General features: G+C 34.5%; 1 protein-coding gene across 1 annotated transcript in view; it reads left to right on the top strand.

Annotated features, from left to right (window-relative positions):
• Positions 1-12,189, top strand: part of FBXO8 (F-box protein 8) — a 39,455-nt gene that overhangs the window by 12,884 nt on the left and 14,382 nt on the right. The window contains exon 3 of the mRNA XM_007192674.2: positions 2,160-2,286. Coding sequence (XP_007192736.1) covers positions 2,160-2,286 — 127 coding nt within the window. The remainder of the gene's footprint in view (positions 1-2,159; positions 2,287-12,189) is intronic.

The raw sequence follows: 12,189 nt of genomic DNA, 5'->3' as shown, positions 1-12,189 counted from the left end.
ATTTCATCTACTTTTTATATTTTCTAACCACTATTTGTTCAATGAATTAGGCAAATATTAGAAAGCAAAGAGATACTCTGCTTGCTGAAGTGAAAGTAGACTGTAGAAATTTCAGCAGCTCTTTTACCAGTTTAAATTTAAGCTATAAATCTAAGAACTTTTGGTGCAATAGAATCTATGGAACCTAAGTTACTCCTTAATAGATAGTATACATGAGTCATGAAAATGAAAGAATCATTGAATCTTGGGTTTTCTAGCATTCTTTACCAAAGTTTATTTAAGTCTCATTATTTTAAAATGAAACTTCTGAACAGAGTAAAACATGTCTAAAAACAAGTTTTCTGAGACTTTAAAACCATTTTTTTCAATGAAAATCTATGGAGAGAATCAATTATCTAAATAGCCAAACGTTAGTAAAAATGTATTACCAACAACGACATTTTTAACTCAGGCTTCCCGATGCTACAGAATGATAGTATTAATTACGTAGTTCATTTCTCAACCTTCAAATAACTAAAAATCATCAATATCATCTTGTTATTCTTCCCTTGTCTTGTCATAATGAAGTTACTGTGGAAGTGAGAGGAAATTCTATTAGTAATGTTTAAAGTGTAGTTATTAATTTTTAATTGTTCAGTGTAAGAGGAAAGAAAAGTACTTTAAAACTGGCTCACTTTTATTTATAACCTCTTTTCTACACTTCAGTATTCCCATCAAACTTAATTTATGATCCTATATTTGAACTTTGTAGAAGCGTTTATTTCTATGCTTATATGAACTCACTCAGAATGTAGTTTTCATTTGGGATTTAAATTTGGATTGTTCATTTTTAAAAGAAATGCTTCCTTTAGTGTTTACCACATAATTATGCCTATATATCTGACGCTTGGATTTTTTTTTTTCTTAGTGATAAATTAAAGGCTAGCTTAGTTTTTTGTTTTTTTAATTTGGATGTTGAGAGGTTCTGTTGCTTTCATGTAGCTTAGTAATAAAATCAAAAGCTATGGGACTAGATTAAAGAGACTGCTAAAATAGTGATAATTTTCTAAACAAGTTACTGAACTCATTGTTACGAAATCAGTGATTTCATTTGGATGGTAAAAATAATGCAAGGATATAAATTAACTATTAAGAAGATATTCCCATATAAAATTAGATATTTTACCCACTATCCTCAGAAATTTTGATGTTACAGGCTGAGACGGTAACTTTCTGGTTTTCTTGTAAGCTGTGTGTGTGAGAAAAGAAGGAAGTTTGAGCCAGAAATCAATGATGAATATCAGAAAGTGAAAATATGGTGTACATCCAGAATTTCCAGGCATTGTAATAAGATGAAACGTTAGCTTTCAAATAACAACCAGGAGCTAATGCCTCAAACAGAGTTGGAAACAGGTATACCAATGTGTAGAAACAGTGTGTTTTGAGGTATGAACCATTAGCATTTTAAGTGTTACAGATTTTGTAAACAATCATATATAGCTGTGATAGTAAACAACCAGCGTTTTGAAGCAGTATCTTAAAAACTGCTAAGCTTAATGTTGCAACTTTTCATTTAAGTATTGAAGTTATAGCATTACAATTTCTCCCTCTGCCCAGCAACCTTCCTCCTTCCACCAATTCAGTTATATTTCGCAATAGAGCACATAGTTGCTTAATTCTGTTTAAACTCTTGGTTAAGATTGCAAACTCAGGAGTAAGCTCCTTGGATTCAGATCAAGCTGTGTTTCCCTGGGCAGCTTTTTTATGGTGTCTGTTTCTTTATCTGTAGCACCAAATCATGGGATTGTTGTAAAGACTGAGCAAGTTAATACTATTAAAATTCTTTAAATAGTGCCTGGCATCTAGTAAGCACTTGGTAAATGTTGGCTATCATCATCATCATCATTATTTATGTTTAACTTCAGTAGGACTCACGAATATTACTAATCTTTGTAACTCACATTTATTAAGTGCTGTCAAAATTGCTAAATTGAAGGCATTTGTCTATCTTACTCTGGTAAACAAATAAAACAAGTATAAAAGTAAACATTTTATACTTTAGAGCTGTAAAATCCAATTTTATGTTATTTCATATCACTATTTTATCATATATATACATGTTTAACTTAGAAGAATTCAATATGGTCATGTTTTCTCATCCGATTTTATCTTACTTACAGGTTGTGTAAATCCACTTGGGGTCACTGTTCCATATACAATAAGAACCCACCTCTAGGATTTTCTTTTAGAAAATTGTACATGCAGCTGGATGAAGGCAGCCTCACCTTTAATGCCAACCCAGATGAGGTAAGTGAAGAATTTGAATATTTGTAACAGTTGAACTTTATTGTTATCTTGCTGCAGCTTTCCAACATAATAAACTTGCAAGTAAATTACAAGTCACTGAACATGACTTTTCAATCACTGCAAAGCCCGGTATTTGAAGTTATTGCTGTGTGACTTAGTCATTTCTTTTTACCTTACCATGTCATGTTCTAACCTTGCTACCGGCTCACTTTGTATGGCAGCTTCCATGACATATATGCAACCCTCCACTGGACTTGGTTGAGATACTACTAATTATAAGTCGAGAGCACAAAATATGTTCATCAAACTTTATCTGCAGCATTTACTTTGTTTCATCATGTCCATTTAGTAACAATGCTATTTTTATCAGAGATAATCACGAAGGACCTTTTTGTAGTTTGTGACACATCAAAATGTCTTTAAATAATGCCTTTAGCAATCTAATACATGATGGCATAGAAACAACTTATAGATTCTGTTATAAAACTGAATAATTTTGCATTAATTCTTTAATTCTTTTTTTCTTAAGACAATAAGCAAACACAAATAGAGAGCAGAGAGAGTGGGAGAAGCAAAAAGAACTGTTTGAAATTAACTAATTATTTAATTATTTCTTAACATAATATATGAGTGATCAAAATGTGAAGACAGTTCTTTCTCTGATTCCCCCTCACCCCTGTTCTTATTTTAATATATTCTGGAAAGGTTCAGAGTTTCAGAAATGTTTAAGTATCTACTAGACTTATTCTTAGAAATCTAATAGAAATTATGTAACACTCAGAACTAATACTTATCGGTTGATCATTTTCTATGGAAAAACTTATCTGGCAGTTATTTTAATTTAATTTTCAAAAACCAACTTTCTTCATTTGTTGTAGAGGTATTAAGGACTCCCTAGTTACCTTAATATTAATATTCTTTTATTAATATTAATTAATATTAAAGAGCTACTGATCTTATAAATATGTACATAATAATACAAATGACATTTTGAAATTAAATTTACTTTTGCTTATTATATATGATTTCTCTGTTAAATTTTTCTTGTACATGAATAAAAATATAACACTGCTACAAAGGTTTACTAATACATATACATCATCAGTTAAGTCTTAGCCCAAATACAGCAAAGTATATATTTTATAAAGCAAATATGTTATAAGCAACAAATATGTTATATTTGTTCTCTTTCACCAGTTTTTACTTTCAGTGAATAGAAGACTGATACTTTTAATGAAAGTAGAATGATTTATAAGAAGTTAAAGTTCAAATTACAGATTTGAAACCAATATAATATGGATGTTGCTAATTAAAACAGTTCATATGACTAGCAGTATAATAAGAAATATTTTGCATCAGTATCTTGAGTTAATTGAATGGTGATTACTGGAGAAGAACTGGGGCAGAGTAATACAGTGTTTTACTCCAGATACGCAGGAATCAGGAAAGGCAGCTATTACATGCCCTGTCTTATGCCCAGTTTATCAAGGCATACTGGCTCCAGTCATGAATTAACACCAGTGTTGAGTAAAACTGTCATCTTCAATTCATATCACTTGCAAATGTTACATTCTAAGGAAAGTGTAACTTGGTAAGTACTGAGTTATAGATTTTCAAAGTCAGACAAGTTGGATGTGATTGCTCATATTGATTATGGTAAGTAGTCATTCCTCACTAAAAGAGTACCAATTATTAAACAAGTTATAAAACATCCTTATTATGCAAAGATGAAACTGTAGATAGGCCCTTCTATACTAGAATATGATATGGGTAGTTTTAAATATCTAAATTGGAAAAGCTAGATGTCAAAATATGTTTCCATCTTTGCAGCTACATATATCAGACTATAGAGTTCTTGTTACACCTCCTCTAGAGTGTTTGGGCAGGGGGCCAGAGAAAAGAGGCAAAATTAAAGTCCTCTTTTTATCTGACAAAAAAATATTTAAAAATTTAAGTCAAATATTTACTTAAAGAGGGGATTCAATTTACTAATTAAAATAAGATTTTTAGATCTTCAGATTTTTACTTATCCATCCTACCTACCATTGTTATTGAGAGTTGGCTGTATTTTTTTCTTTACTCCCTGGCCTGATTCAGGGATATCCTGGAGCATTCCAGAAGTATTGAATTTACTGTTCTGAAAGGGGCACATACTTCTGCCAGGCGGCATGGAACTGAACCATTCAAAGTGACTTTTGGTTCCAGAATTCTGCTTCTATGCTTTTATGGACATAAGTAACTCAGCAAGCAGCTGTCGCCTAATAACAAAATAGAATTCTCTCTTTACCAGAATATACTTAGGACATAAATAAGCATGGAAGGACATTGAAGTACACTTGTAGGTGCAGGGAAATGAGGAGAAGTATTTTGATAACTATTCCACACTTGCTCTCATTGACTAATAAATAATCAGTATCAATTTGGTTGTTTATCCAACCAAAATATAATTGAAAGATTATCCTAATAGGTGTTTTTATATAGAACTTACCTACAATGAGTCATACTTTAGCCAGGTCTTAGAATGACTCTTGCCATGATTTTTTAGTGCCAGCAATCAGGAAGTACTTTATGGAGGTTGATTTTTTTTTTTCCCCCTTCACTGGAGCACTGTCATCAGATGTGTTATTTGGGTTCATTTAAGCCTGAGAAGTAAATTATTTTTGATGAGATGTTTAAATGTAAGTGGTGTTTATTGTAAGTACCTGAGATTAAGATGTATATAATTGTTCAGCATTGTAACAAGTCTACTTTTCCATAATTTCTATTTCTGTACTTAACATTTTGATAGCAAGCATCATTAAAATATTATAAAAATAAGAATACTTACAGCCACAGGGAACGAGATTCTCCAAAGGACATCGTTCATGTCACGGATATGGGTAACCAAACTCCACAGCAGCTGCTGGCAGTGGCTTATGGGGTGGGGGAGAACTTCCGCACAGTTTGTGGTACGATTGTCTAGCACGCTGCTGTTATATGCATGACATTGTGATCTCAGCTGTATGTAAAGTCTTGATCTTATGCATGAGCTTGTGTACTTGTGGCAGGTGACCACATTCTAGTAAAGGAATGTGCTAAAAACCATCTGTTTACATTAGGCTGTATTTCCCCTGCATGTACAAGTTACGTGTGTGATTTTATTCCACAGCAGTATTATAATAAAGTAATTTTACTTATCAACCAGTAAGCTATTTTCCCTGTGCTCCATTTAGTATTAAACTTTTTCTTGACATAGTTATTTTTAAAACTAGAGTTTCTGAAATTGGTAGTGAATGTGGTTTAACTTTATTTTATAGGTTTATTTTTATTCATATTTCTATAAATATGTTTATAAATTTTAAAAATTATATCCTCATTGGGATCAGGTAAAAGAAGTCTTTTTTAAAACTATGTAAGCACATTTTTCCTGTGTTCATATAGAAAAACCCACATGCATACAATCGTATGCATTCTAGTAGATTGATCTGGAATAGAATCTATTAGAAGAAACATTTTAAATTTGACCTAAACATATGTTTTAGATGGAAATGTATGCACAAACTATTTTTGAGATATCATCTTCTTTTTGTTGTTGGACCAGCTAAAATATAAACAGGAAATTTGGAGGAGTTCTCCATTATAGAAAAGAACTCAGGTGTTTATACTCAGATTTTACAATATCTCGTATATTAAATCTTACTTTTTGCTCCCGTATACAGCAGCAAAATGTTCATTGCCATTACTTCATAGCATAGAAACAATGATGAAAAATAACTTTCGTTCCTGGAGATACAAAACCCTGATATCAGAATTTACACATTTCCCAAATGTATTCTTTGTAATAATTATTCCACAGGACAATGGACCTAGTCAAAGGATTTCCCAAGTCTAATAAATTTGACCATGATAGGTTGTGATTAGTTGGCTTATTTACAGAATAACTTGTCAAAGCCTGTAATATACTGATGCACATTGTGAATATCTAAGAGGAGGGTATTGTATGCAGTATTATGCAGGTTTATTTGACATAGTGTCTTTTTGGCAGGTGTGCGGGGTGGGGGGAGTATAAAGTAACATTCCAGGGAACACATTCTGAGATACACTAGTGTAGATTATCTGCAGTCTTTCTATGTGTAAATGAATATGTGTTCTTAAATGAATAGACACCTGGCTTGAATGATTGAAATATCCTGTTGTTCACTGACAGCTATCTGATGTTTATTTTACCTGTAATCTTCTTTTTATTGAAAGTCTATGGATCTATAATTATTTGTTCTCTTTCCTTTGGTCTGAGAGTATCAATTACAAAAAAATAAAATAAAACAGAGTTGAGTCTTGACAACCAAGACTCTTCTGTCTGTATTCTGTCTGTTCTGTATTTTGATTGTAGTCTAACATGTTAAGGAAAACGTTAGTTTGGAAAGTAAGAGTAGGATGACAAACCTGATAACAATATTGTATTCAAGTAACTACATGTAGACATTGATTAAGTATCTGTGTCAAATAACTTGGAACAGATCATTCATCATTATATCCTTGGTATCTCGTTCTCTACACTAACTCTATTAAGTCTCCTGCAACACAGGAGTATTCCCAGGGAAGGTTGACAGGCCACTAGATGCTTTTTAGTTCGGCAAACGTACTGCCTTTTGAGGTTTTATCCTTAGTTCTACAGGTCTAGAAATTTGACTTTATCTTTCCACTGAAATTAGATCAGTCTCTCAGGAATAAACTTAAGTTGTAGATAGTAGAACCTGAGCCAGGTTGACAATAAAATGGGTATACTTTGAACAGTGCCTCATAGCATGAAGAAAGAGAGAATGCCTAAGTTCTTAGCTAATATTATAAACTAAAATATATCTAGGACCTAAATGTAAGGCCAGACATTATAAAACTCCTGGAGGAAAACATAGGCAGAACACTCTATGACATAAATCACAGCAAGATCCTTTTTGACTCACCTCCTAGAGAAGTGGAAATAAAAACAAAAATAAACAAATGGGACCTAATCAAACTTAAAAGCTTTTACACAGCAAAGGAAACCATAAACAAGATGAAAAGACAACACGCACAATGGGAGAAAATATTTGCAAATGAAGCAACTGACAAAGGATTAATCTCCAAAATATACAAGCAGCTCATGCAGCTCAATATCAAAAAAACAAACAACCCAATCCAAAAATGAGTAGAAGACCTAAATAGACATTTCTCCAAAGAAGATAAACAGATTGCCAACAAACACTGAAAGGATGCTCAACATCACTAATCATTAGAGAAATGCAAATCAAAACTACAATGAGGTATCACCTCACACCGGTCAGAATGGCCATCATCAAAAAATCTACAAACGATAAATGCTGGAAAGGGTGTGGAGAAAAGGGAACCCTCTTGGCACTGTTGGTGGGAATGTAAATTGATACAGCCACTATGGAGAACAGTATGGAGGTTCCTTAAAAAACTAAAAATAGAACTACCTTACGACCCAGCAATCCCACTACTGGGCATATACCCTGAGAAAACCATAATTCAAAAAGAGTCATGTACCACAATGTTCATTGCAGCTCTATTTACAACAGCCAGGACATAGAAGCAACCTAAGTGTCCATCGACAGATGAATGGATAAAGAAGAGGTGGCACATATATACAATGGAATATTACTCAGCCATAAAAGAAAACGAAATTGAGTTATTTGTAGCAAGGTGGATGGACCTAGAGACTGTCATACAGAGTGAAGTAAGTCAGAAAGAGAAAAACAAATACCATATGCTAACACATATATATGGAATCTAAAAAAAAAAAAAAAGGTTCTGAAGAACTTAGGGACAGGACAAGAATAAAGACACAGACATAGAGAATGGACTTGAGGACACGGGGAGGGGGAAGGGTAAGCTAGAACGAAGTGAGAGAGTAGCAAGGACTTATTATATACACTACCAAATGTAAAATAGCTAGCTAGTGGGAAGCAGCCGCATAGCACAGGGAGATCAGCTCGGTGCTTTGTATCCACCTAGAGGGGTGGGAGGGAGATGCAAGAAGGAGATATGGGGATGTATGTATATGTATAACTGATTCACTTCGTTATACAGCAGAAACTAACACACCATTGTAAAGCAATTATACTCCAATAAAGATGTTTAAAAAATAAAAATAAAATAAAATATATATAGGAATAATTGGGTCCTCAGTGCCCTGCACTAGGCTGCTCCTTTCAGTATGATCTGCTACTTACAGTACCCACCTTCCCTGTATGTTTCATCTAGGGTGTTTTTGGCTTGAAAGAACAATGAACCTAATAATGGCTTAAACCATATAAATTTATTTACTTCAGAAGACACCCAGAATGGGTATCCCAGAGTTATTTCAGTGATACAGTGATCTCATCATGGGACCTCAGTGTGTTGACTTTTGCCCTCTCTTGATAACAAAGTAGCTGCCACTACTCAGGATATCACATTCTCATATGAAAGTACCCTCAGCACAAAGAAAGGGGGCACACTCCCTCCTCAAATTCCTTATGCTTATTAGAGAGAAAAAATTCTTTTCGGGAGCCTTCAGTTCACGAGAACTGAATCACATGAACACCCGTAGACCAGTAGAGAACAGAATAGAAAGGGTTATGTGATTGGCTTAGACTTAACATGATTTAGCAACCGTGGCTGAGATGCTAGAAGCAGTGAAGGAGCGAGACGGCCTTTGGGAAGGCATCCAAGCATCTGCACCACTATTTTCACTAGTGAGCCACTTGAAAAATTTGTGATTTTGCTTCGCTTATTTCTGGGGCTCTGCTGGTTTAGAGACCTTAATACTCAAGGCAGGAATACTGACACCAGAGTCACAACAATTCAAACTGCTTGCGGAGGCTACCTTCTTGCCATTTTAGTCCTCCTGCCACTGAGCAAACAGACCAAAAGGAAAAAATTAAAAAGGTATGAGGGTAGATAATTATGTCGTGGTTGAAGTGACTGAGCCTGATTACCAGAAGGAAATAGTTACTGCTACCCAGTGTGGAAAAACAAAAGGATATAAGTGGAACTCAGGAGATGTCTAGAGTTCTTCTAATTCCATTATATTCAATTGTGAAAGTTATTTTTGAAAAATCCCAGTAGTCCTGTAGGGGCAGGGTTTAAATCCCATCACTTAACACTCCTCACTAGATAAAGAACCTCGACCAGCTGAGGGGCTGGCTTCATTCCTCAGGAGCTAAATATAGATTATCCCAAGCTAATCATGTCACTTCCATTCCCCTTGGCTTCCATGACATCCATGTAATCCAGTTCTGACCTATGACGCAGACCCTGTGACAAAAGAGTACTGTATATGCACACACACAGTTCTGGACATCGGTATATAAGGATGCGGTGACAGGAACACCTGCGGCCACCTTGAAGCCATGCAGGTTGTTAACAACACACCAAGAATAGCACATTGGAAGGAAAGAATTGGGTCCCCTGATGCCATGTGTGAACCTAAAAACCTGGAGCTTTAGTAGTTTGGGATTCCTTATACAAGGTAACAAATCCCTGTACTTTTTGTGAATCGAGGTTCCTATGTTTGTAATCAAGACATCCTAACGCTGCATCATCATATCATATCATCATCACTGCTGTTACCCAAACTCATAGGAGTTTGATGTGAAATCCTGAACAAAAATTTGTTCATAAAAATGAGCATTGCTAATTCTCATTAGCAAGATAATTTTATCTCCAGTTTGCTGATGAGAGTTTAGAGTAAAAAGAGCTAGTTGACAATGAGAGGAGTCCCTCACCAAATATAGCTTCTCCTCTATAAAGATGATTTACCCCGAAGACCTAAAATACTCACGTTCATTGGCAAAGTCCCTTTACCTTGATCATCCTTAGCGTCAAAGGGCAAAATTATGCCTCTTAGACACTGAATATTGTCCTCTCAATAAGTTAATAACCTTCAGCCAGGTACAGCTGGTCAAGTCATACTAAGCTCGAGGCCATTAACTCTCTTCAGGGCAACATGATGTATGTGTGGGTGTATATGGATGTATGTTTCTGTCTGTTTCAATCTGATCTGTCATGTGTTGGTTTTATGATTAAGAAGAAAACTTTCTCCTGTGTCTATGGGGTCAACTTTATTTTACACTCTGCCCTGACCATACTATATCTGTGGTCACCCTCCCTTACCCTTCCTTGTCTGCAAGAGGCATTCCAGCATGTGGTTTAGAATCAGTCCATAGAAAGACATTAGTAGACTCAGTATAAACCTTTCAGAAGCTTCAAAGAGAATCAGTTTCCCAGACTGCTTGCTAGTCAGTATCGAATTGAAAAAGATTCAGGCCTGGAGTATTCCATAGTTTATTCATCACTCAAACCACCTGATGGGTTTTGGTTTTGTTTTCCTAAGTATGTTATAGGAAATACGAATCTGCTACCTCATTTAAGTGTAAATTGTCTGGGGTAAAAGCATACTGAAATTAGTGCACAATGTACTGATCTAGGACTTTGGACTAGAGGAAAGAATAAAATTAGAATATTTTAATTGTAATATCTTAGCACCACAACACTCATACTACAAATTTAAAAATGTGAAATGCTAAAATGAGCAAGATTTTTTCTTTGTATGAATTTTGTTACAAATTTAGATAAGTGTACCTAGAGACTTTGCAGTATTGTATTAATATTTTAAGTACATTTCAAAGAAAAATCTGTTTGCCTTTTGTTTCCTTACTTTACCCTCTCTGACCACCTTGACACCTCTACCATGTTCTTCTTTATCTGATGTGACCACATTTTCAGTGAAACTTGACATCACTTTCTAGATTTAAGTTCTCAGCTTTAATGTCCAAGGTAGTTGTCTCTCCTACATCTCTTTCCTGAATTTGAAATTGCTGCTACCAGTGTCACAATGAGTGCTTTTTCAGTAATTGAAAAGAAAATTAATTTCCTCAATTATTGGATGTCATCACTTGTACAGCATCCTTCAATTTAATTACAGCTTTGAAATATGGAAGTTAGAAGGAAACGCTACATTAAATGCAACTTTTTGACCAACTAATTGTAGTGTACATTTATCCATAAGATTATGTAACCTTTTTTTCTTTCATATCAAAGTTTTTAGAGATGCCTTCTTTATAATCAAAGTCTTAACATCTTTCTGAATCACTTATTAGCAGTTAAATATATCATTAGAATGACATGTTGCTTTTTATTTTTGGAATGGTTACTTCGACCTTTGGGGGTTTATAATTTGAGGCATTTACAGTGTACTGGTCCAACTCATAGGTTTTTATGTTATTTTTTTCTTATGTTATTATTTTCTTTTTTTTCCCCTATTTGAATTATATAACCCTTACAAATTTACAGCTTCTCTTGAAAGTCATCTGGAAGCTTTATACAGAGAGATTCAAATATTCAGTCAACAAATACTTATTAAGTATCTCTCCACTTGCTAGTTATATGACTTTGACCTTGGGCAAATTATTTACACTCTCCGTGCTTCAGTTTCCCCATCTCTAAAATGGGGACAATAGGGGAATTCCCCGGCAGTCCAGTGGTTAGGACTCTGAGCTCTCACTGCCAAGAGCCCAGGTTCAATCCCTGGTCGGGAACTAAGATCCCACAAGCTGCACGGCGTGACCAAAAAAAAAAAAAATGGGGACAATAATAGTACCTATATCATGGTAGTGTTGTGAAAATTTAATGAAATTATATGTGTTAAATGCTTAGTGCTTCTAAGTGCTCACTAAAATGTAGTCTTATATTTATACTAGAAGTAGAGCTACACACACCACACACAGGAGAAGGCACTGCTCTAGGCTTGGAGGTTCTTCCTCTCCTGGAACTTTTGGATTGTAGTAAATAAATATTTGACACCTGAGTAATGGTCCTTCATGAAGTATGTATCAGTCACACCAACATCTTCTAGCTTTAGATGGTGATACACTTTGCCTTTAA

Source organism: Balaenoptera acutorostrata, chromosome 6, assembly GCF_949987535.1.
Source record: "Balaenoptera acutorostrata chromosome 6, mBalAcu1.1, whole genome shotgun sequence".
Classification (NCBI taxonomy): Eukaryota; Metazoa; Chordata; class Mammalia; order Artiodactyla; family Balaenopteridae; genus Balaenoptera; species Balaenoptera acutorostrata.
The sequence above is the reverse complement of the archived record's forward strand: the minus strand, read 5'-3'. Positions and strand labels throughout refer to the sequence as shown.